General features: G+C 52.0%; 1 protein-coding gene across 1 annotated transcript; it reads left to right on the forward strand.

The window, feature by feature from the left end:
* Positions 1 to 20: 20 nt before the first annotated feature.
* NMNAT1 (nicotinamide nucleotide adenylyltransferase 1) lies at positions 21 to 21,142 on the forward strand. Its single transcript, XM_028513233.2, has 5 exons — positions 21 to 77; positions 15,183 to 15,353; positions 16,293 to 16,476; positions 18,580 to 18,722; positions 19,031 to 21,142. Exons 2-5 carry the CDS (start codon positions 15,239 to 15,241, stop codon positions 19,441 to 19,443), a joined length of 855 nt encoding a protein of 284 aa, XP_028369034.1. The 5' UTR covers positions 21 to 77; positions 15,183 to 15,238; the 3' UTR covers positions 19,444 to 21,142.
* The last annotated feature ends 5,185 nt before the right edge of the window (positions 21,143 to 26,327 follow it).

Here is a 26,327-nt window from a genome sequence, read left to right on the forward strand (position 1 = left end):
GCGGGTGTTCCCCTCGCGGGCGTCCGGGCTGCGGATCGCCTCTCGGACGACTCGGGCCGCTGTGCGCTGAGGACGCGGTAAGTCCTGACTCTCAGCCCCGGAGAAACCGCTGTCTAGGAGAGTCGGCCCAGATTCCCTTGTCGTCGCGAGCGCGGGGGACTCCAAGGGAGTGGGGTCTTGGAGGGTCGAATACAACGGTTGCCGAGGCAAGATCAGATCCAAGTTTGGGGCGAGGAGTCTGGCTTGTCCCTTCATTATTTGCATCTGTCTGGAACCCAAAACCTCGGTAAATTGGCCTGTGGCCTTTGGAACTGGTGGATTCACCCTGAAAGTAATAATAATTTATGAAACGATCACTTTCTAATAAAGTTCCTCTAGAAGAGGCTTCTTGGTAGGGGGAGGTGGAGCGGGAAGTCCTCCATTCTTAACTTCTCTTTTCTCCGAATTCTCCAAATCTGTAAAATACCAGACTCGCCTTCCTAGAAACGGCTTGACACTCCCGCCCCTGGAGAAGGAGACTGCTAGCTGTTGGGCAACACTTTAAAAATTACTCAGAAAGTAGATGGAGACCGTTTTTCTGGTGTTCCCAGCCCAGGTCCATGAAGAGTCAGCAGCGTTTCCCACGAGATTGTTTGCGGTGCGGGCTTTAAAAGTGATTCTTTTTTCCAGCACCCAGAACAAACTTCCAGCTGAAATGACCATGGAACTCTACCCGAATGACTCACTGCTATCCGTTCTGTCTCATGGTAGAATTCCTTGCGTCTTACCATAAATTGTTTTCAGAGTTACAATTTGAATGTGAAACCACTGTTCTAAGCCAGCCGAGAAAAGACCGTTGATGTGGATGTAACCTACAGCACAGGGAATAGAGTTAATTATATCCTAATAACTGTGTGTGGTGCCAGGTGGTTACTGGACTTATTGGGGGATCATTTCATAAATTATTTATTAAATGTGTAAGCACTATGCTGTACACCTGAAACTAATATAATACTGAATGTTGACTGTAATTGAAAAAAAAGTGTGGATTTAGGGAAACAAAAGTGTTGACCCACAGGTTGGAATAGTTTAATAGCCTACCTTGCAAAAATGCTTCAAATTCACAGGATATCTTTTGTAAAAGGGAGTGATGGTTATGTTACTGTAATTATCTCTAATTTCTGGTCAATATGTGTGGAAGTGACCGTGTTTTGAGCCATATGGAACTCTCCGTGACAAATAGGGTCAGTGCCAAACAAAACAACACTGAAAAATCCATTTTCTTCTTCCAGCGTTTTAAGAACTTGCTGAGTAAACATTGGCTCACATTGTACTTCCCTAGTTTCGATGGTGGTGACACGAGGTTCTAGTCTGGCGTCTGTGTTGGTTTTGGTGCATGCCACCGTGAGGCTGTGGCGGAAACTCCTCCCGTACGTCCGTGGATTTGCCAGCTCTGCTTTCTCAGTCACTTCATCTGACCCAGCAGTTCTGGGCTGGGAGTGTTCTTCAACATTTGGGCTCTCGTTTAGAGTTCACGGGCAATAAAAACATATTCCTAGTGCATCAGTAAGGGAAATTGGTCTGGGTTCCCGTTCGAAAGCAAAAATAGAATCCAAGCCCTAGGGGTGGGGGAGAAGAAATAAAAAAAAAGAAGAACTCTGTATTGGGCAAGCAGTCATGGGAGAGAGCGTGGGGGTGAATGACTTCAGAACTGGGGGTCATACCCAGGAAACAGGCGCCCCTCAGACACGAGCTCGGTTGCAGACCGCTGTGATGAAGGGAGTATCACAATAAAGGGAGTCGTATTCTTCTTCCTGGTGGAGGGGCTGGCCTTAAAAACAAAACATGCCCCTGGCTGGCGTAGCTCAGTGGATTGAGCGTGGTCTGTGAACCAAAGTGTCGCAGGTTTGATTCCCAGTCAGGGCACATGCCTGGGTTGCAGGCCACAGCCTCCAGCAACTGCACATTGATGTTTCTCTCTCTCTCTCTCTCTCTCTCTCTCTCTCTCTCTCTCTCTCTCTCTCTTTCTCTCTCCCTTCCCTCTCTAAAAAAAACCAAATAAATAAAATCTTTAAAAAAAACATGCAACACCCATGAAGCACAATAAGATGAGGCATGCCTGTAAATAGTACTGTTCAGGTGGAGGAGTTTAGAACACTTCACCTTGGACTTGGGATGGGAGCCTAGAGAGTGAGAGTTCCTCCAACTAGTAGGGAGATGCCCGGGCAGATGGCATTTGAGTGACTAACAAGAGGTACCCTGAGCCGAAGGCTGTCCGGACACGTGGGCCTCAGTTTGTAGCGTTGTGACCGTGGTGTAACAGTGAAGAGCGTGAACTTTACATTGGAGTCAAGGTTGTTGAAGGGCTGTGAGATCTGGAGCAAGTTAATCAACCTCTTTCAGCGTCAGTTTCCTCCAGCCTCTGGTAAAAGGGATGACAGTAGCGCTGTGTACTGTGGATGAGAAAGGCGCCCTGTATGGAACCCAACCAGCTCAGGGGGCAGCCAGCACAGCAGGCCCTACGACCTCCGAGACCGAAAGTAACACCGGACGGTCTGAACATAAAATGCCTAACTAAAAGCAGATCCTGGTGGGCAGTCACATGCTTGACAAAGGTTAGCCTTTACCTTAAGTGAGCCCACCTACTGTCTTTGCTGCATCTAAGGTAACATACCTTTGAAATGTCAGAGTCATCTCCTTTTCCAGACCCAAGACCACAGAACCCCTCATTGTTTTCCTGTTCCCCAAATACCATCTCTGTGTGCTGTAAATGTTCATTGTTAACTGTCCTGTGCCCACTTATATCACTAATATAAAAGAAGTATGTGTCTCTCTGTTTTACTCTTTATTCAATCTCAGAAATTTCCCTGCTTTGCTTTTTCCCCGCCTTCCTGATCTACTACCAATGAATGTCATGTAACCACGCCCCCTTGTGTCCACTGCTTGGATTCTAATGCATAAAATAAGCTGTAAAACTGCCGTCCTCAGAGCATTTTTCAGTCCATTGAGATTTTGCTTCTTGGCAACTGTTCTCAGTTTGACTTAAATAAACTCATAAAAGTTCTCTGCAATTTGGGTGTTTTTTGCATTGACTGTACCTACTTTGTTGGAGTCTTCTAAGGATTACGTGAATGTTTAGCATACCGCTGGGCACACAGGAAGAACTCAACAAACGTTACCACCATCATCATCATCATAGTTAGATAAGCATGATTGTATGTATCTATAAGGAACAGGCCCAGCCAGGGAGAATGAGCGAATGTATTACCACTCAGGGAGAAGCCCATGAGGTAACATGTGGATTCTATGAGCAGGAACCCTGCGGCTTTCTGCCCCTCTGCTGTCCATTTCCCAGCCCCAGGCAGCTGCCAACCGGCCCTCTGTCACTGTAGATTAAATTTTCTGTTCTAGAATTACATACAACTGGAATCATACAGTGTGTGCTGTTTTGTATCTTGCTCCTTTCATTCAAAACAAAACGAAACAGATTCTTCCATGTTATTTGTATCAGTAGTTCCTTTTTATAGCTGGATAGTATTTCATTATATGGCTATACCAACTTTGCTTATTCATTCATCCATTCATTCATCTCCTGATTAACATTTGAGTTGTTTCCGATTTTTGGCTATTATGTATCAGGCCAAACCATGCAATTCCTTGCATGGGTATATGTTTCATTCTCCCTATTACTGTTATGCAGCCTCTGAATTCGTACCCAGAATCCTTCTCTATGGCTTCCTTAAGGACCTTCCTCCATCTTCGCTTTCTTGCAGTTTCTGTTGCTTCCCAATAGTGCTTTCCCCTCAACCTACCAACCATTCTAATTCTATTCCTCAAAAAAAATATCAAATCGAATCAAACAAACAACCTGCTCTTAACCATGGCACCCCAGTGAAGAGAGTATTCAGTGTCTCTGGGTTTTACTCCCAGGTTCTTGTCTCTCCATCCCACCTGCCTACTCGTTGTCTCTGCTTGATGCCTGTGCACACCGCCGACTCAACCCCCTGTAAGACGGCAGTCTGCTTCTTCATGCCCCGCCCCCCCCCCCCCCCCCCCCGTGTCCCCAGCCTGCACTTCCCCCGACATGCTCTCTGCTGCCTGGTGGCACAGATCTACCCGGTCACTTGAGTCAGAAGTGTGCCCCCTCACCCTCCCCTCCTCCATCCAGTCCCCTGATCTGCTTGTAAACCCTCGAACCATCCCTCCTGTTACTACCCTTCCTTGTCTCTCACCTGGACTGGTGGAGCGCTCCAAAGCAGTGCTGTGCAAACTCTAAGATGCCCACAGATCACCTGGGGATCTTGTTAAGATGCAGGTCTTGACTCAGTAGGTCAAGGGTAGGGCCTGTGCCTCTGCATTTCTAACCAGTTCCCAGGTGATACCCATGCTGCTGGTCCATTCAGTCTTTGAGTTCTCTCTCTTGATAAGGTCATCCAGTCTCGTGACTTTGAATACTGTCTATAGCAGATGACCTCAACTGTCTAGTAAATCTCTAGTCTGGGCCTCTTCCCTGAACTTGGCTCTGTTCTCCATTTGTCCACTTAACATCACCCTTAGGATACTTCACAGACATCCCAGATCCAACTTCTCTGTAGATAGAAGTGCTGATCTTCCCTAAACGACTCCAGGGCCACTTTGTCTTCTCAGAGATAACTCTGTTCTTCTAGTTGCTTAAGGCAGAAAAACTTGGAGTCATCCTTGACGCCTGCTCTCTCACAGCTTGTGTTCCCTGTATCAATCAGCAGATCACCCGGCTCTACCATTACAGTGTGTCTGGAGTCCCATGATTCCTCACCGCTGCTGCTGCCACGGCCCTGGGCCAAGTCAGCCTCGACTCTGCCCCGGCTGATTGGGGTAGCTTCCGGTCTGGTCTCCTTGCCTCGCCCTTAACTCCCCCTAGATTCTGTCCTCAGAGAAATCTTAGAAGGTGTGTCGGGTCTTGTCACTCCTCTGCTCAGAACCCCGCCCTGGCTCCCCACCGCCTCTCCAACTGCATCCGCTGCCACCGCCCCTTCCCTCTGTTAACGCTGCCTCGGCCACACGGGGCTCGCTCTCCTGGGATGCAGCCACCGCGCTTGTCTTGGGGTTTCTGCATTGTTACTGTCCCTTCAGACACCTGCGTGGCTCACTCCCTCGCTGCCTTTAGTTCTTTGCTCGAATGTCAGGCCCTTCCTCACCACCCTGTCTGGAATTCCGGCTCTCCTAATCTCGCCCTACTTTGTTTCCCTGATAGCCCCATTGCGTGTGTGTGTGTGTGTGTGTGTGTGCGTGCACACGTATACATATATATGCACATATGTATATATGATTGTTTGTTTCCCAACACTGGAAGGTAAGCCCCACGTGAACAGAGAATGTTGACAGCTTTGCTCACTTTTCCCCAGCGTCCAGCATAGTCGGTACTCAAGAAATGCCTGCTGCGTCCTGACGAATAAGTGAGCATTATTTCTCGAGGGCACTGACTTATCAGTCCCGGCTTGAGCCCTCTAACACGTCCCCACTCAGCACTGAATGGAATCCAGACTCACATTGCATCCGAGGCCGGGGACGCCCCGAGAACTATCTTCCGGTCACTTCACGTCAGCTTTAAAACAATTCTCGTGAAGTCGGAAAAGGAAAAGTGTAGAACTTTTTTTACCTTTCCCCAATGGAACGTTTTAACTATGCCGTGTATCTAAATAGAAGTTCCATTATTATATATCTATATTTTTAGTGTCAGTAGAAAGTATGTATTGAAGACCAATGGTGTGCTGCATGCAGCCAAGCCCTCGGGTTAAGGTGAGCCTTTAGAAACTCAATATTCAATTCAATTCAATAGTAGTCAGAAGTTTTTCATGTCTAGGATTTAAGCAACTGTGAAAAAAGTAGTGTTGAAGATTAAGTTTCAGTTTTTAAAAATTTTAAATAGAAGGCAGTGGATGTCAACCATCCACGATTATGTTTCTTATAGTAAATTTAATGAGTTTAACGCTTGATGCTTTTATTTTTTGTTAAAGGTTTTATTTAGTTAGTTTGTTCGTTGTAGAAGAGAGTGGAAAGGAGGGAGACGTAGAGGGAAAGAAACATTGATGTGTGAGAGAAACATCGATTGGTTGACTCTTGAACACACCCTGACTGGGGATCGAACCTGCAACCTAGGCATGTGCCCTGACTGGGAACTGAACCCACAACCTTTTGGTGCATGGGACGACGCTCCAACCAACTGAGCCACCTGGTGAGGTCTAAAATTTCCTACTGTGTTTTTTAGGAAGCAATAAATTGACCTTATTCAAGCGCACAATGTGAATCATTGTTCTTTTGAAACTAAACCTTCTTTTGTTGTTAAGATTTATATTTTCCTTCTTCCTTTTAAATAGTTATTTCTATAGCACCCATCCGGCTGATGCTACTAACTTCATGGTAACAAAAAAAGGAGGTTCAGAAAGTCAAAGCAATGGTCTTGAAAGAATTTGATAGGAGCTCCTTATTTGGGGTGAATTTGGGTGTGATGTCAGTCCTGTGAGTTTGGCTGAGCTCTTCCTTTGTATCCATCGTTAGTGCTTGTTAACACTTAAAGACAGCGCTCTTCCAAACACTGGTGTTGACGCGCTTCCTGTCCCTGCGGCTCTGACGTTCAGCTGGGCGTTTCGTCTCTCATCTCGGGGCAGCAGGGCAGGAGGTGGTCCTGTGCTTGCTGGCAGCGGTCAGGAGCGGAGCTGCTGGGGCAGGCTCAGCCTGCTGGAGATGAGCACCCGAGGCAGGAGCCCAGCAGGGCTCCGCGGCCAGCTTCAGGATGTGGGCTTAGCGCCTGGTCTCGCACAGATCACACTGGCCAGCCAGAGCAGCCCCTGGCCCGAGAAAAGCACTGCAGGGTGGAGAGTGGGGTCGCATTCAGTGGAGTGGACTAAGGTGAGGAGGGTGGCTTTTCACGTCCCTCTCTCACCCTCCCTGCTTTTCTCGTGTCGTCGGGACTCCTTAGCTTCTGGGACTGCCCCTTGCAACATGACAGTCCTGGCTGAACAGTTCCTTCCCTGGGACCCACGATGAGCCTTTGACGAAGGGAGGTTACTTGGGAAGTTTTTTGCTTACCCGTGGAAACCACGCTGCTCACCGACAGCAGCACAGACAAGTAGTAAAGTTCGGGAGTCGTTTTCTCCTGCGTTTGGGAGGGAAAACAGTGCCGTGAGGAATACGCTTTTCATCAGAACGTATGTTTAACACATTTTCGCCCCAAGGATTTAGACAGAGACAGACACAAAGTTAGCAAGAGATGGCAGCCTTGCCACGGAAGGTGCCAGCCTGGTCCAGCATTCCACTGTTGGTTAATATTTCAACTTAGAAAAAAATTCTGGCAAAGTGGAATTCACACACAGAAAGAAAACCCTCTCGTGGAGTTTTTTTTTTTCACTTTCCCTGGTGAAATGTTTAACTGGGACATGTGTCTGATTAGGAATTCTATCTCCACATACCTTTATTTCTAGTGTAAATAGAAAACAAGTATCAAAGACTAATGGTGTATAGTATATATACAGCCAAGCTTGCAGATTAAGCTGAGCCTTTAGCACTCAGTATTGAGAAGCGTACACAGTCCGCTGCCAACACCGTTAGCACCACGGTGCAGACGCCCTCGCCGAAGGACCCCACGCCGAACACAGAGAACATCCTCTTCAGGGCCCGGGGGGCCGGCTCCATGTGGGTCAGCAGCACGGAGAAACCTGGAGGGACAGCGGGGCGGTTCAGTTCTCCGGGCCGAGTCAGCCCGGAAATGCGCGCTTGAATGCAAACCCAGGTGGGACGGGGTCCCTCGCTGTTCTGACTGGTCGTGTCCTTATGGCAAGGCTGGTGATGGTGACTCTTTGACGGGGTTTTTTAAAGATGTTATTTATTTATTTTTAGAGATGGAAGGGAGGGAGAAAGAGAGAGAGAGAAACATCAATGTGCAGTTGCTAGAGGCTGTGGCCTGCAACCCAGGCATGTGCCCTGACTGGGAATCAAACCTGCGACACTTTGGTTCACAGCCCACGCTCAATCCACTGAGCTACACCAGCCAGGACTTTGACGGTTTTAGGAGTAACATCTTCACGATCTCATTTAAACCGCACAGCAAAACTGGGAGGCAGGCACTATCGCATTTTACGGACAGGAAAGGGCTGCCCCAGGGGCCCAGGGACTCCTCTGTGCTGTGGGGCCAGGGAGCTGGCCTCCCTCTCTCCCTGACACGGGGCCCTGGACATCCCATAGGCTGCCCCTGGGGGAGTTGCGATTTCATGGGGGGCCTTCTAGACCAGGGCCACAGGCGCTCAATGACTAGATCTTCATTTAAAAAAAAAATCTCATCAGTTTTTGACTTCAGGTTGTCAAGATCCCTGGATTTCTACTCATGGCGTACCTGCTCAGTAACTGTTTACTGAGTGAGTAGGTCTGCTGTATTTGTATGACTGTGAAGAACCTCATAACACTGACATGAAAGGTTTGTATTTAAACGTAATTCGGGCCCTGGCTGGTGGGGCTCAGTTGGTTGGGGTCGTCTGCACAGCAGAAGGTCGCCAGTTTGATTCCCGGTCAGGGCACAAGCCTGGGTTGCCCATTCGAGGTCCGGGTGTGTAGGGAGAGGCAAGCAACCAGTCAGTGTTTCTCGCTCACATTGATGTTCCTCTTCCTCTCTTTCTCCCTCCCTCCCCCCTCTCCTTACAAAGAAATATATAAAATCTTTAAAAAATTCAACTTAACTTGGTTTCGTGTTCAAATCACTGAACAACCAAAATGGTGACTAAGGAAATTTTAAAAATTTCCTTCGCCTGCATTGTAAACGTGGAGTTTTTTCTCAAGTTTCAGTCTGAGCGCTCCGGAAAACAGGAAGTCCCGTCCTCCCCACGGAGTAGGCACGTGAGCAAGCGCCAGGCAGAGTGCCTGCACACTTACCAACGGTGAAGTAGGTGAAGACGATGCTGCCGACCAGGTTGTTCAGGAGGGGCTGGCTGCAGTACTGAGAAGAACTGGGCCTAAAAGTCAGCACACTGGGTTGTAGTTAACGTGTTACGGACTCGAAGAAATCCGCTCTAAGCAGAGCACCGGGAGGCCCTGCACCCCCTGAATGCTGATCCCCGCCTGGCAAGAGGCTCATCTGGCTGCAGGCAACTCACTTAAGAACCTTGTCCCTTTAGCACAAGCAATATTAAGCGTGGTTAATATTCAGCCCTGCCTGGTGTGGCTCAGTGGATTGAGCACTGGCCTGCAAATCAAAGGGTTGCTGGTTGGATTCCCAGTCAGGGCACGTGCCTGGGTTGCGGGCCAGGTCCCCAGTAGGGGGCGTGTGAGAGACAACCACACACTGATGTTTCGCTCCCTCTCTTTCTCCCTCTCTTCCTTTCTGTCTAAAAATAAGTAAGATCTTTAAATTAAAAGAAGTTGTTAATATTCATAATCGGTGGACAAATAAAGTTTGCCATTTTTCTGATTCCTGTTAATTGGCAGTTTTGGTGGAAGGTGTTTTGTGGAGATCCTGGCCTTCTGGAGCAGGGAGAGCACACGAGCCCCCTCCTGTGATGGCAGCGGGCAGGTTGGAAGCGGGGGCTAATGACAGGAGGTCCCAGTTTCCCTTCCTCCTCTGCCACCGCAGGGGGGTTTCCGTTTGCAGATACTTTCAGAACATCAGTGTTCTCAGAGCTGCGACTCTGTTACAGTTTTGAATGCACTAAACGAAGCATTTGCTTCGTTTGCCCGATGGGAAAGTCATTCGCTGACTGAGTTTCCCTGCCCAGACCGGTCTCCCACGCAGAATCTGAAATCACGCGTCAGGTCATAATCGGGCTGAGGGTTGCCTCTGCCGCCCTCCGCCCCGCTGCTGCCAGGCAGCTGGGACTGGTCTCCCGGGAACCCTTACCCTGGAGCGTTGGTGCCCTCATTGTCTTCCTAGACTAGAGGGAGTGAGTGTTGATTAAACGTTCAACCCCATCTGCCCAAACCCAGTTATTCTCGCTGTGTTGAGATTTTTGGCTTTGCAAAGAGCTGGAGCAGGTGACAAGCCCCGACACCAGAGGCAAACACAATGGGGCAGGCCACCGTCAAACAGGCGGCGGGGATCTCAGCGCTCGCCCCACCCCACCCCGCAGGTGAGCCGCAGGCAGGCGCAGCTGCCGGCGAGGGGCGGGCTGAGGGAGGCACTCACCGGAGCAGAACGTAGAACTGGAGGAGCAGAGCGGCGATCCCCAGCAAGGACACTGTCACTCGGCTGTGTGGGACACAGTGAGTTACGTTTTACGTGTGTTTGGGGGTGACATGGCTCCAAGAAACCAGTCGGGTTCTGTTTCACGATAATGTAATCTTAGACCGCAGAGGTAAAGTTCCAAATACAGCGAAGGTGGATTGAGATCTACCCCATTAGAGCAACGTGATGTGTAAGAGTACGCCAGTAAAAACTCGAAAAGTGGCTACTGTTCATCCAGCTCCTACCGTGTCGCAAGCACCGTTGACACTGGTTTCCAAGAAACCTTTGCAACTTTGGTTCCTTTATCAGGGCTGAATTAACGCTATAAGGCAATGCACAAGTAATGGCATGAGTTATTAATATATGTGTATATCATCAGCAGACAAATGTGTCAAACATCTTATATGCATTTTTCTCACTCACTATGCACCAGTCCTGTGAGGCAGAGGCTGTGGTTCCCCATGTTACAGATGAGGAAACCAAGACTGAGATTAAGTGGCTTGTCCGAGGACAAACACCTGGCAGTAAGAGGCAGAGGCCGAGCTGGAGAGCGGGAACTGTGCCCCGAGGTCGTGCTGGCGCTGCCTCCAGGCAGACGGCTCGAATCCAGTATCACTTACAAACCGGGGGTTAACCTACCGACCGCAAGTTACAGCCAATGAAGTCTGCTGTCACTGCCCAGACATTTCTGAAATTTTGTTGAGATTATGAGTATACAGTTTCCATGCACATAAGAACATCTTCCCCATTCTGTTTCTTTCTTCACCATAAACTCTGTTAGTTCTTTGGCTATTTTATTAATTGGGTCTAGCCCCAAATGACTTCAGGATATTTGCAGAAATCGAATTTAACTTCCAAGGACTAATATTTATCCCACTGAAGGCACTCAAAATAAAAAAAAATAGGCATTGTCAGAATATGCTCCCAGACCATTTAAATCAATAGCACATGGTTAGAACTAGAATACAGTTACATGCCTAAAATTGTTTTCAAAGGCACAGCTTCTTTTCAGAGAGATAAATTCCAGAGGTTGTTAAGTCAACCACACTCTCTAAGTCAGCACACGGAACATCCTGAAACGTGACAAGAAGAGCCAAACAATTCCTATTCTTTCTGAAAAAGTTAATGTTTTAAAAACTGGATGTTTACAAAATGTTCCGTTAATTTTTACACACCAATGTTTTTAAAACCCAAGGAGGTCAGTGACATTGAACTTGGGAACTGAAAGTCAGTTTCAGCTAAACGCCCAGACCGCCTCGGACAGACAGAAAGGACGTGCGTCTGCCCCAGCGGCCGAGAGGGCATACTTACAGCCGGCGCCGGTGCGACGGTGGCAGCGCGCGGTGCGCGTGGTAGGCCGAGTGGGCCAGGCAGAAGTGGATCATGGTGTCCAGGTCCCGAGCGCCTGGAGTGGGCACGGAGGGTGCCCAGCAGCCCTGCTGGCGCTTTCAGACCTCTCCCCCAGCTCCCCACCTGCCCCGGCCCCCTCCCCTGCAGAGGACATGCTGTCCCCTGGCCAGGGACAGGTCCCTGCGGTTTTTAAAGCCCCCCTGGGCTGTGATTGGCGCCCGCTGTAACCTAACCCTTCTGCGGCTCCCGGGTCTAACGTGTGGTCCGGGCTCAGGGTGGTTGTGCTCACAGTGAAGTAACAGGACTGAGCTGGATACTTGAGACAGCCCGCGCGTGCGACAAGGGAGAAGGCCTTCTCTAAGCCGAGAGATCGGCTTCTCCAGCCGCGTCCCCAGCCCTTCCCCCGGGGAGCACCTGGACACCTGAGCTCGTCCCCGAGGTCAGGGAGCGGCTTCAGGCTCTTTGTTCCAACCTCCCCTGCGGGCGGGCGAGCTGCTCCCGTGGGAGCCAGCACCTCCTGATCTCAGCCTCCCTGATCTGCGGCTCGCAGCTCAGGCTCCCCGGGGAACGGGGAACGGGAATGGCACCCGGGACTCAAGATGGGCGGGCCGAGCCCGGCCCCTCCACCTTAGTCCTGGAGATGGTGCCCGTGGCCTGCAGGGTACTGCAGGGATGTTGCGTTCACCCCCACCCCCTAATACCACAGGCACTTTGTCTGAGAGTTGGGGGTGGGGTTAGGGAGGGGATGCGTGGGAACAAGCCCCAGGTGAACCCTGCTTTCATCCTTGAGGGGACTGAAGGTAGGACATGTCAATCACTCTTACCAGCGAACTCACTTTTCAACGCCATGTGCAGCGCCACTGCCCCCTCGCTCCTTTGTTTACTGTCGGCGGTGAGCGGTGTGCCCGTGGTCCCTGCCCCTGCGCCTTGTTTGCAGAAGGCCTCAGATATTCACTGAATCAGTGTTTCTTATGTCCACCCCCATGACCACTTAAACCGAAGCACTCAGGACTCGTGTTTTAAGAGAAAATAACAGAGAATGTTGTTTTCTCTGTTTTAAGACTGAGAAAAACTGGGACAAAAGGAAGACAAGGTCAGGGTCAGGTTGCCCGGCATCCTCCAGGGCACGTAAGTATCGGGGGTGTAAGCTCTCAACCAGTACGCTGCCCAGGCGGGAGACTGGGCGACACTTCTCTGTGCAGTCGGACCAGCCCCAGGGACAGAGCTGCACTATTGACCGCCAGGTTACCCTCAAGGAAGCCCCCTGGCAAGGCAAAGCCCTACCTACACACTCAGAGCTTCGTGGCAGCTCATGTTGAAGGCAGTGTAAACTGTATCGTTCATATTGGTAGAGAGCTAGGAGAGGATCATGCCTTGCTGAACCGAGACCAGGACACCATAAAAAGGAGCACACAGAGGAGTTAATGTAACAGCAGAAGCGAAAAGCTCAGGACGTGGGCTGCAGGATGAAGTCAACAATACCCAGAAATGAGAGCACGTGGTAGAAACAGGAGAGAAGTGACCGGAATGTCAGCAGGCCGGCCTCGGTGCCTCCGCTCTAAAGAGGAGGCATCTCTGAGGGGGGCAGAGAAAAGGGGAGGCAGGAGGTCACGGGCGGAACAGGTCACAGGTGGTTTTCAGAGTGGAAGTCATGGCTTTTCGGCTCTGAAGGGCCTGCTCAGTGCCCAGAATGGCGGGACAAATGCCCCCACTAGAGGACATCAGTGTGACATTTCAGGACACGGGGACAAAGAGGAGACCTTACAAGCTTCACGGGAGAAAGTAAGTCAGTCACACTTGAAGGACCCAGAAGTGAATGTGACTTTGGCGTTTTTGCTGTTTGCATTGCAGTCCAGAAGCAGTGCCTTCAAATTCTGGGAGAAGACGATTTTCAAAAATTGTGTATTTACTCTCACATGTTTAAACTTCAGCCTTCCAAGTACTCTCCATTTGATGCAATATGCCTATCCAGATGTTTTTTCTACTGCTCAAAACAGTGTTTGAACTCATTGATTCTGATGCCTTTTAGTGCTTCTGCTGTTTTTTGTTTCAACTCTTTCACATCAGCAAAACGTTTTGGTTTGAAGACATTTTTCACCTGGGGAAGCAAACAAAAAGTCACTCAGGGTCAGATTGGGCGAATAGGGAGGGTGGGGCACGGGGGTCATGCTGTTTTTTGGTCAAAAACTGCTGAACACTCAGCGCTGTGTGGGCAGGTGCTCTCATAAATCACCCCTTATGAAATGGGCAAACATGTTGAAAGAGTCTTCCAAAAAAATTCTCTGAAGCTGAATGCAGCCTCTCACAACAACACCAGCTGGTGCACTGATCCAGATGGGTTCCTGGAACACCCACCTGGTAGGGGAAGCCTGAGCTGCTGTATAAGGGGCCCGCCCTCCAGAAGATACAGAAGTTTGGGAGAGGAGAGTGGGGGTGTATGAGAGCTCATCCTCACAGATCATAAGAGAAAGTAAACAGACACTGTTTACACTGGATGAATTGAGGAATAGCACCAAGAGCACATAGTATAGAACGATGGTAGAATCTACCAAAAGAAACAGCTGCAAAAGTTATCGGTGGTTGCCTTCAGGGAGCTGAATGGAGGGTTTCGTGAGTGGGGTGTGGTTGATGACTTGATTTTCGTTACGGACTTTTATTATCCCGTGATTTCTCAATCTACATTCATTTAATAAAAGTTTTTAATGACAGTTTTAGATCAGATGTCTTGCATTACTTCAGTAAGTTTATGGAAAGATCCAATGGAATCATTTATGTGAAAAAGAGGTTTGTACCCTGGCTGGTGTGGTGCAGTGGATTGAGTACTGGCCTGCGAACCTGAAAAGGTCACCGGTTTGATTCACGGTCAGGGCGCATGCCTGGGTTGCGGCCGCGTCCCCAGTTGGGATCATGGGGGCATGTGAGAAGCAGCCAACAGATGTATCTCTTACACATTGATGTTTCTCTCCCTCTCTTTCTCCCTCCCTTCCTCTCTAAAAAGAAATAAAACCTTTTTAAAAATTTAATAAAAGAAAAAGGTCTGTAATTGTAAGCCGTCATCCAGTGGACTGGTAATGTGATCACGTCGACTCAGAGGCAGGACACGGCTCTGGCGGGCAGGTTGCCGGGGAGCCGAGGTTGGCTGGGAGACGGCACTGTGGCTGCGTCAGTTATCTGGCCGCACGGGGCAGTCACAGAGCTGCGGTCGCTTACAACAGGAAACCTTCGTTTTTGCTCCGAGTCTAGGGTCAGCCTCTGCTGACCTCACCTGAGCCAGCCGTGGTCCGGCTGGTCTCGAGTGGCCTCCGCCACAGAAGCAGCGGCGGGCTGTCTGTCAGCAGGACCACTGGCTCTTCCCCCACGCTCTGTCATCCCCCGGCGGGCTGGGCCAGTGTCGTGGCAGAGGCAGGAAGCCGAAAGAAAGTGGAAGTGTACAAAGCCCCACTGGCACACTGTCCCATCTGCCACATTCTTTTGGCCAAAGCAAGTCACAAAGTGTGGGGGGGGATCCCCATCCTTTACGGGAGGGGCTGCAAACTCACCCCGAAAAGGGAGGATGGAGAAACGGGGCCACTTTTGCGATTCACAGTCGTTGAAGCAATCCATCCAACTGGGATGGGAACGCAGGAGGTGTCGGAAGACCCACAGCCGATGTGCTTTTCCCTCGCAGACAACCCGGGAGGTGTCCGAGAGTGCCGCTCAGACCAGCAGCCGCGAGTCCGCAGCATGGAGGATCCGGGGAAGACGGAGGTGGTTCTCCTGGCGTGCGGTTCCTTTAACCCCGTCACCAACATGCACCTCAGGCTGTTCGAGCTGGCCAGGGACTACATGAACGGGACAGGTAGGGACAGTGACCGAAAGCAGCGACGGGGTTCAGGACACACTGTCCCCGCAGTGTGGCCCCGTGGCATACCGGACACTTGAAGTTGAAGGAGTTTGAGAAACTGGCAGAATCGGGAGGCCCACTCTGACCCCCTCCCCCGCCTCTCCCCGAAGCAGGCCCTAAAACCCGCACCGGAGAGGGGCCCGCCCCGTACCAGAGGGGAGGAGCGGAGCGGAGCGGGCCCCATCTCTGAGAGCAAAGGGAGGCCGAGCGGAATCGCAGGGGGTGGGCCTTCCTAAGTTCCCCCGAACCTGCTGCACTCGCCTCGCCCTCATGACCCCGTCTGCTCGTCCTCAAAGCCGGCGCTGAAGTACTCAGGCTCAACTGCTTCCCAGGGTCTTCATTTCCTTGCGAAGGTTCCTGTGTCACGTGACCCTCACGTTAAATAGATGTGTGTGCTTTCCGTTAGTAATCTCCTTCTCCGTTTAATTTTCAGCCCCAGCCAGGGGCCCTACGAGGGGTCCAGGAACCCGTTTTCCTTCCCTCCGTGCACGAGACTGACTTTGTTACACGGATGGCCATGCTCTGTGCCGACAGATAGGGGGATGGGCGCTCACACTCACTGATCATCGGGGAACTGACATTAAAAATGATGTCTGTTTTCCCCACCACGTGGACAAAGTTTTTAAACCTTCCTAGGGTCAAGTGTCAGAGGCTGGGGAGAACTGGGCTCTTTTTATGCTCAGGGGCGGGCAATGCAGCCTGATTAGGTCGCTTCACAAGGCGGTTCTGTGCCGTGTCTGTTTCACCGCAGCTGTAGGTGAATGAATGAATGAACCCGAGTCCCTGTTTAAAAAAGAAAGGGAATCTCTGGGTATAAAACATAGTGGTGAGAATATTTCCTGTGTGTAAAATCTAACTTCTTGTGCCTCACGCCAAGCCTAACTCTTTGTGCAGGAAAATACAGGGTTGTCAAAGGCATAATCTCTCCCGTTGGCGATGCATATAAGAAGAAAGGACTCATCTCTGCCCATCACCGAGTTATCATGGCCGAACTCGCCACCAAGAACTCCAGCTGGGTGGAAGTGGACAGCTGGGAGAGCCTTCAGAAGGAGTGGACCGAGACCGAGAAGGTGCTCAGGTATTTGTGGTGAAACCAACCTTGTTGGCTCTCAGGAAGTGGGGCGGGGGCTCTCTTGGCCTCTTGCCGCGTCTGAGGGCCGCCTGGCTCTGTGAGCACACAGCTCCACGAAGCTGGCCCTGGGGTGGGGAGGGCCGGGGCGGTGCCCTTCCTGTGGGAGGCTATGGGACAGCTCAGCTGGTCCTCCCGTGCCTTCGCATCTTGTGGTGTCGTGAGCTGTTTGCATGCTTGTTACTGTGTCTCTGTCTGTTGGGGAGTATCCACAGAGGAAGGCCCGGCTGGAAGATGGTGGTTGTCATCAGCCTTCTCAGGTATGAGAGAGAGGCAGGTGATTTAAGGAAGGGGAGCCGAGACACTTGACGATGGACGGGCCCGTTTCTGCGTGCCGCTCCCGTGACAGCATGCGCGGGTTGTCACAGGTCTCTGCGCGCCCACCTTCGGGCCGTTCCAGGTCAGGGCTCAGAAACCAGAGTGAGGAACAGCTGGTTGGCACTAACATTTCCTCGAGTATAAGATAGAAGGGCTTTCTCAGAAACCTTTCAGTCTGGTGTCCGCTCTCAGAGTTCCGAACCTTCGGGTTCTGACCGCATCAGTTAGGATTCAAGCAGGAACTGGAAACCGCTGTGAGTGTTTTAAGCCGAGAGGGACACAGGTGTTTAGGCAAAGCGTTAGAAGGGCTGGAGGAGTGGGCGTCGGGACTTGTTCAAGGTCATAGCTCCTCAGCTGCACTCGGAGAGAGTTCAGGGGCCTGCCTGTTCCTGCCTCCGCTGCCACCGCCTGCTGTTCACTGTCCCCCTTGTCTCCTGAAGTCAGCGGCTGGGTGACGGGCTGCAGGGTCTGGGCACCGCGCTCGCGCTGTAACATTACTCGTCGGGCTTCCCAGCTGCCGAAAGGTGGCCTCTGTCTGCCTTCTTCCTCCCACACCTTTCACGAGTGAGTCTCCTCGGCAGGATCTTGGTCACGGCCAGACGCTGCTGCGAGGGCCCCTGGGAAAGGTGTTCAGGGTAGAATTAAATACCGAGCCTGCAGGGGGCAGCAGCGAGGCGACTGCTCGGGAGGGCCCGCCCCCTTTCCTGCTCTGCGAGGAGGGGAGAGGTTCTCATGACACCAGGCCCCTGCTTCCCTGCCCTGCCCAGCTCCCCTGCTCCTCCTAACCCGGTGCCCCTTACGTCTCCAGCTCGGGAATACGAGAGGGAAGGGATGCAGGGATACGAGGACCCGGAGTTTGTTCCACAGGGTGGCTTCAGTTACTTGAATAGCTGCACAGTTGCACATCGCCGGGCACCTGGCCGCCCGCCAGAATGAAGTCACACACAGATGCTGCTGGCAGGCCCTTCCTTAGGCCGCGGGCACTTGCCCCGCTCCGGGCCCTCACCCGCGGCCTTGGGGTTCTCCAGTCCCAGGTCAAGCCGCACCCTTCAGGGGTCAGCAGTGTGGGCTCTGGAACCAGACTGTTAAGGTTCCAAATCCAGCCTCTGCTACTTATGAGCCAGATGACCTTGGGCCACTCAGTGTCCTCTCTCAGAGCAGATAATAAACCACTCTGGTGGGACGGCGGCAACAGCAGAGTTGCTTTGTAAGAGCCAAAACACGCACTCCATCAGGAGTTATCGGATGCCTCCCATGTCCCGGGGCTCTAAGCCTCCCCTCCCCCCATTATGGGGATGATGACAGAAGAGAACTTTTATAGAATAGAGTTCACAGAATAGTGATTGTTATTACTTACGACACGGGATGCTGAGAACATTTACTCAAGTGATCCCTGCAGAGGGCTGAGGGCGGTGCCTCGCACACAGTGAATAATGTTAACTCTCGCTGTTATGACGCGGACACAGGAAGCTTAGCCAGGAATAGCGACCGCGTGCTGCTGTGCTCCCAGGGTTCTCCCTGCTTTCCGCGCTCGGGAGCCAGGAGCCGGGGCTCCAGGGTGCTGGCCCGCATCCAGTCTGACCGACCAGGCACCGTGTGCACCTGCCATTAAGAGTTTTTACTATCACCCACCTTTAACATTGCACCGGCGGCTCTTGGGCGCCTGCAGACGGACGGCGCTTCAGGTGAGCGCGGTGAGGACGAGGAATGTCCTGTTGCTTCGCTGTTTCACAGACACCATCAAGAGAAGCTGGAGGCCGGTGGCTGTGACCGCCAGCAGGACTCACCTGTGCTGGAAAGGCCTGGGCGGAAGAGGAAGTGGGCTGAGCAAAGATCAGAAGTTAGTCAGAAAAAGTCCCTAGAGCCGAGGACGAAAGGTCTGTATGTTTTCCCAGGACTCTCGAGAGCTGAGCCAGCACCCCCTCCTGTTTTCATTTTCTGTTCAGTACACGTGGGTGCCTGGAAACTGCCCCTCGGAGTTGGATGGCGGAGGGCGGGGGAGTAAACGGCGTCCTGAGCTCCATCCCCTGCCCCAGTCCTCAGTTTTTCGGGGTCCCGGGTCTCTTCTGAGCGTTGGAGTCTGATAAAACCTGTGAACCTTCTTCCCAGAAACACACGCATTCGTTTTGACCCAGGGAGTTACCGGAAAGGCAACGCCTAAAGCGAGGCCCTCTTCCGCCCCCAGGTGTGCCGGAGGTCAAGCTGCTGTGCGGGGCGGATATCCTGGAGTCCTTTGGCGTTCCCAATCTGTGGAAGAGCGAGGACATCGCCAAGATCGTGGGGGTCTACGGGCTCGTGTGCGTCACCCGGGTGGGGAACGACGCTCAGAAGTTCATCTACGAGTCGGACGTGCTGTGGAAGCACCGGGCCAACATCCACCTGGTCAACGAGTGGATCACCAACGACATCTCGTCCACCAAGATCCGGCGAGCCCTCCGGCGGGGCCAGAGCATCCGCTACCTGGTCCCCGACCTGGTCGGGGAGTACATCGAAAAGCACAGCCTGTATAGCTCGGAGAGCGAGGAGAGGAATGTCGGGGTGGTCCTGGCTCCCTTGCAGAGGAACACTGCAGACACCAACTCGAACCCAACAGTGTGACGTTCTGGGCCCCCTTGCGGGGGCTTGAATCAACACGGGTGTTAGCGACTGGAGAAAGGACGCATGAGCCTGTTTCGGGGGCTAACGCTTAAAGGTGTGGTCAAAATCAGTAGTAAATGAAAATCAGCTTTGTATTTTTTCTCTTGATCAGAAGTGGCTATCTTGATTAGAAGTGAATGTTTTCAGTATGACAGCCTTTTTTTCTCTCTCTCTAGAACGTACACATCCTTTTATCTTTAAAACAGGAGATTAGCAGCGCTAAAACCGGAAGGCGGTTTCATCAAGCTAACTATAAATAAGAAATCACAAAGGACTTCCTGGCTTTGCCACCTAAGGGGAGCAGAGCAGGAAAAGCCAGAGTCCACGTAAAACCCTCACTGGGTCGTGGCGGGAAGAACACTCAGGCAGCCTCTCTCTCTGGGCAGCTGTTGCCCAGCAGGGCCCGGGCAACAGTTCTTGAAGTGGCCAGCTCGCCCGGGGCACGGCTGACCAGGCCTCCCCCGCGCTGTGCAGAGACGGGCTGTGAGCGTGCCCGGCAGGAGCGCCAGGCCGTCCCCCAGACACACACGTGCCCGCAGCCCCGCCGCTGGAGGCACAGAGCGGGGGCTGGCGCCGGAATGTTCAGAAGGGTGCACAGCCATCCCCGACGCCCACCCGGGGGCGGGGTGGGGAGCCTCCTCTGCTTCAGGGCCCGCAGCACAGCCCAGTAGTAGGTACCACGCGTTCCGACCCAGCCGGCCACCGTCGTTGCGTCTTCAGGAGCCACTGCAGAGATGACGTCACACTACCGGGAACCCAGAGGACCCCGGAGAAGGAGGTGTCTGGTTCAAGAGTTGTATGCCCGTGCCACTGCTCTAAGCCTTTATCAGTAGCTTCACCCAAAGATGAGCGGAGACCCTGGGAACAGGAAAAAGGCCCCGCTGGGCCAGCGCAGCAGGCTCAGCTCGGGGTTCTGGGCACCGATGACGCGTATGGGAGCTCCTGTCTCGGGCCAAAGCTTGGGTCTCTGAAGAGCCCCGCTGGGTCTGTTCCAGCCCACTGTGGGTCTGCCTTTTGTGAATTCAAGCAGAAAGGGGGTCTTGAAAAAAAAACTTTATTTTTTAGAGAGGGGTAGGGTGGGAGAAAGAGAGGGAGAGAAACATCAATGTGTGGCTGCCTCTCATGCGCCCCCTAGTGGAGACCCGGCCGTAACCCAGGCATGTGCCCTGATTGGGAATTGAACCAGGGACTTTTTGATTCTCAGTCCGGTGCTCAATCCACTGAGCCACACCAGTCAGGGCAAAAAGGGGTCTTTTTTTGAAATACTTGTTCTCTTTGTATCCTTTTGTATGGTCATTAACCAGGGTAGAACTCTCAAATAAGTTATAGCTTTATATTAAAAATACAAGCTTGTTATGGGATACTGATTAAAATTTTGTGGAAGTTTTACCAATTGGTAAAGCAAAAAGACCAGAAATAGCTTTTTACAGAATAGTTTTATGGTTTATGAAAATTGTTCTGTGGCAGAAACAGGACTAAAGTTAAAATTTTAATGGAAATATAATAATTTACCTTATGCAATTTATATTTCATACCTACATCACTCTAGATAAAGGAGGTACAGCTGCTAAGAAAAAATACTTAAAATTGTGCAATTGTATAATGAGATCTGAACCCGCAGTTTATAAAAGGAAATTGCTAAATAAAACGATCAAATGTACACCCTGCAGCTCCTGCCGTTATTACTAACACCCGAAGGTCAACCCCCTGAAGAGGTGCAAAGCCTGGCACCCAGTTGTGTTTTTTTCCTCCATCTGCTAAAGGCATGAAAAGTTAGACTCTCGGATCATGGAAATGTGGGTCATTCTCCCTCCTTAGCTGTGTGGAGCTGACGAGTCAGAGCAGTGCTGGAAAACAGCAATCTAGAAGTAGATGAAGCTGTCAAAACTTAACGTTGGTTTCTTCTCCTGGAAAACTGTAATTAGTGCACCCGAAGTCTTGCGTGACCTGCAGAAAGGTGCCCAGTGCTAGACATTTCTCCCATACTCTGTTGCCTCCCCCACCCCCATCAGTGCCCACACCCTGCTCAGCTGTGAATGCATTGACCTCGGGCCCCACGGGGTCAGGCGGCCTGGGGAGACCCTGCTGGGGGCACCGGCCATGGCAAAGTGGCCCTTCACTGTGCTCTTTAGGGATCGACACCTTTGCACGTTGAACGAGCAGCCTGGCTGGCGTGGCTTTTTGTCCCAGTACCGAGGACGCTGCTAATGTCAAGCACAATAGCACATTTCTGGGCGTCTTCAAGGACAGAGCTCCCCCCTTGGGTGATAGAAATGAGAACAATGAACTTCACGGGGGAACAGTTATTAGTAACTGCTGTGACCTCCATTGAGGAAAAGGAAAACATGCCATTGTTTGCTCCACTCTGTGCCTGTTTCATAATCTGTTGTCGCAACGTGAGAGTTCGGGAAACGTGTAAGGTCGGTGTTTTGCTTGTCGCATGCTGGTCTTTCCACGTGTCGTGCTCCCTTCGCCTTTGCGCAGTGCGGTTTAAGCACCACAAACAAGCTCGCAGCGAGTCCTTAACCGGCAGCTCCAGCAGCAGCTTCACTCATTTGAATGCACGGCACGTGGAGAGGGTTTTGGGGTGGTTTTTTTTTTTTGCTGTTGTTTACCTGTTAGGTGGACACCTGGGAACAGCAGACCTTTTAGACAAGAGGGGCGGGTTTGCTCCACCAGGTGAGGATGCAACTGGTCGTCTGCAGCCCCCATGAGGGCCCTCAGCCAACCACACTGGCGCCTTCATCTGAGATTCCCAACCTCCAGAACTTCGTACCCCCTAGAGATCAAGTGCAATGTCAGAGAAGCCTAGACCAGTCTCCTCAACCAAGGAAATTAGGACAAGGGGTGTTGTAGGTAACATACGGGAACTGTGCTGGGCTGAATGTGCATATTTTGCTGCTCACTATTTGGGGGTATATAAAGTTTCAGACAAAATAATGAAGTCACATTAGGGAAATTCAAGGGGGTGGAAAAGAGGGTGCTCCTTGGTGATCAGGGCAGACTGATTGAACCAAAGCGGTGATTCGGGCGCATCTCCCTGCATCAAAGTCAGCGTGCCCTTCTGCCCTGTGAGGGTCTCGCCGCTGGGGAGAAGCAAGCACCCCCAGTGCGGGAACTGCCCTCTTCCACCCCGACCTCCGAGTCCCTTCTCTGGGAGCGCAGAAACCACCGTGGTATGAAATAGGCTCCTTCCACCCTTGTTTCTGGGTGCCGTGGACACCCATTCCTCCGCCATTCTCCTAGTTGTTCCCAGAGGCCCCGAGGCACCCACCCCAGCGTGAGGATGGCCGGACAGGCCCGTGTCTGACATCTGCACCGTGTTTGCTGGTGGTGCTGTTTGAACTCCGAATGCCAGCACTGAGTGTGTGCTGGGCATGGGCGCACGTGGGCCTGGTTCCATGACCTGGGCGCACGCAGTGAGGTGACGGTGCCGAGGGCGCTCAGGCTGGAGTGAGCAGCTTGCCTGGGCCTGTGCTCTTAACCCTCCTCGCCTTACATGACGCATTACCTGGCAAATAATATTTTAGCCAGATCTTGAAATGTTCATCCACCCTACATGGATGAGTAGCACAAATAAATAAACTTTCAACAGTGTGACGCTCTGATGCTGGTGGCTGGGGGATCAGTCCGCACAGAAGGACCCAGGTGTACGTGCCCAGCGTGAGCGATGCCTTGGAACTAGGGCGGCGGAAGCCCAGGGGGAGCAGGGGACGTGAGCCCGAGTTCACGTGCGGGACCAGGGAAGAGGAGGTGCCCAGCTGCCCGTGCTGCCACCGTGCTGCCCGCATGCAGGAACACCGCCCGCATGCAGGAACACCGCCCATGAGACGGCTGAGGGAGCGTCTCTCCGCCTGGGAGGTGGGTGTTCGGTGCCGGGCCTGCGGGTCAGGTGCTTGCGGACGGCATCCCTCGACTCCGTGTCCCTTTCTCTAAAACAACGCAGCGACCCCTGAGGCCCCTTCCAGCTCTGAAGTGCTGCCTACCCGATGGGGGGTTGGCACTCACACTGGCTTCTCACCACTGCGCCACCGCCTGGCCCTTCCCTGCTGCATGACCGAGGAGCACGTCCTGGGACACTGTCATTACGTCAAGTACCTAGGGGAGCCCCCCAGAAGACGGAGACTCTGCCGCGGGGTCGCCTGCAGGGAGGCGGGGAGGAAGACCTGCCACATTTTGAGCGTCAGCAAGGGGCTCTCCAGAACCACATCCGAAGGCGCTCTGAGCATGAGCAGGCCAGGAAGCCAGGGCTGCGCCCTTCCAGGGGCAGCTCCTCCCGTGAAGCTGCCCAGACCCATGGGTAACGTGACCCATGACGACATTTTCAAGCATTGGGGAAAATGCAGCACATCCAACTAGTGACAACAGTAGAACAGACCCCTGTGAAGCCATCGCCCAGCTTCAGTCGTAACGTTCTGACAACCCCGCTTCATCGGCCCCTCCGTTGTTTCTGTTTTGCTGGAATCTTTGAACGAAAAGCACAAACGTGTGATTTCATCTGCAGATACATCAGTGCGAGGGATGCGTGAGTCCCATTTCTGCGCTAAAGCAATTGTACCGAAGACTGGCAGGAGGGACCGAGACGCACAGGATGGTCGAGGAAGAGAGGAGGTGGTTTTTGTTTTGTTGTCAGGGTTTCTTTTGTTTGGTTTTTTTTTTTTGGCCTATGACCATATAACATATTAGTGTCAGGTGTACAACATGTGATTTGTTACTTATCTATTGCATAGGGGTCACCACAACAAGTCTAGCTGACATCTGTCATCCTACCTAGTTACAAAATCTGTGTGTGTGCATGAGTGTGTGTGATGAGAAAGAGGTGTTCTTTTTTTTTAAGATTTTTATTTATTTATTTTTAGAGAGGGAAGTGAGGGAGAAAGAGAGAGAGAGAAAACCATCAATGTGCGGTTGCTGGGGGTTCTGGCCTGCAATCCAGGCATGTGCCCTGGCTGGGAATCGAACCTGCGATGCTTTGGTTCGCAGCCCGAGCTCAATCCACTGAGCTGCTCCAGCCAGGGCAGAAAGAGGTGTTCTTTGATCACTTGGGCCCTGGCCGTGTGGCTCAGTTGGTTGGAGCGTCATCCTGTACACCAAAAGGGTGTGGGTTCGGTGCCTGCTCAGGGCACATACCTAGGCTGTGGGTTTGACCTCTGGTCGAAGTGCACACAGGAGGCAACCGACCCATGATTCTCTCTCACATGGATGTTTCTCTCCCTCTCTCCCTCTCTCCCTAAAATCCATAAACAGATCCGCGGGTGAGGATTCAAGAAAAATCATTTGGCCCCATTCAATCCGCTTCAGAATCTCAAGAAAAACAGCTTTGTGGGAAATTGGTGAGATTTTGGCGGTCTCACCAGCATTTGCCCCTCTGCGATGCAGAGCAGAGGCGTGAGGCCGAGGGGTCCGGTGGTCTTTGCCGTCCCAGCTCGTGGATTCTCGGGGCCCACAGTTCCCCTCGACGCCCAGGCTGCCCCGTAGTGCAGCTAAAAGTGTCAAGTGTCTCCACAGTGGACCTGAGTTTCCAGGCGCCCTGTTCTCGCCGGAAGGACAACACCCATGGAGTGTAAGCATTTTACTTCACACTCGTTCAGGACCTTCAGCGAGTCAGGCGTGCTCAGCAGCGAACCACTGCTGGCTTGTCTTGTGCCCTCAAACGGGTTGGAAAAGGCAAACGAGTTGCTTAAGGGGACGCGAGCACCTTGATTTTACAGTCTACGTCGGATGCTTTCCGCTGCAAGTAGCAGGAAGTTCAACTCCAAGTGCTTTAAACAATAAGGACATTTATACCAGAAGGAGAGACAGAGGGCAGGCAGGACCCAGGGCCCGTGGGGGCGGTGAATCAACGGCATCACGGGGACCCCGGTTCCTCTCATCCCCCTGTTCTGCTGGTCACAGCGTCCTACATCAGGGCCCCCTGAGTTGTAGGACGGTCACCGGTGGCAAGTCTTCCTCATTTGCATTCAGAAGCGGAGAAAGGCTCAGTTAGACTCAAGCATCTTTCTCAGCAGCCCCGTCAAATTTCTCATACATGTTGTCTGACTGGAATTCCTTTGAGCCTGCTTGTCCCTAACAGCAATCAGTGGCAAAGGAGATAGGGTTCCTGTGACTGCCTGAGCCTTCAACGACTCCAGCCCTCACCCCCGGGACCGGGCCAGGCTCCTCCTGGCACTGCTTCCCGGCGCTGGGCAGGGCAGCACAGATGCCCTGGGGGTCACCACCATGTCCACACCGTTCTTTGCTGGACCAGCATCAGGCTCCATTGAGTGACGGAGGAGGGGTTCCCCCCAAGACCCCCTCGTCAGTTCTCACCTGTTACCGTCTAGAAGGAACAGTGTCTATACCCGGTGTGGGACCTCATGCCTAATAGGTTATGGTTTGCTTTGCCAATACCAAATGGAAGGAGAGACAGGGCTTGAATTGGGCCAAAGTTCTCCCTTCTTTTCTTTTTCTTAAAAATAAATCAAAATATTTATTTATTTTCAGAGAGAGGTGAAGGAAGGGGGAGAGGGAAAGAAACCTCAGTCAGTTGCCCCTTGCACGCCCCCACCTGGAGACCTGGCTGGCAACCCAGGCATGTGCCCTGACAGGGAATCGAACCTGTGACCTTTCAGTTTGCAGGCCGGCGCTCCATCCACTGAGCCACACCAGCCAGGGTCTCCCTTCTTTTCTTTTCAGAGAAAAGTTTGTCCTTGTCTAGAGGAAAGATCTTGGAATTGTAAAGGAGAAAAATGGCTCCTCATCCCACGGGCAAGTCCAGTTTATGCTGCTTGAACTGAAATTCAGCCTTCTCATGACAGGATGGCCCCTGCCCAGGCTGGCACAAATGCTAAAAATTGTTCATAGTT

The sequence above is a fragment of the Phyllostomus discolor genome, chromosome 5, assembly GCF_004126475.2.
Source record: "Phyllostomus discolor isolate MPI-MPIP mPhyDis1 chromosome 5, mPhyDis1.pri.v3, whole genome shotgun sequence".
Lineage (NCBI taxonomy): Eukaryota > Metazoa > Chordata > Mammalia > Chiroptera > Phyllostomidae > Phyllostomus > Phyllostomus discolor.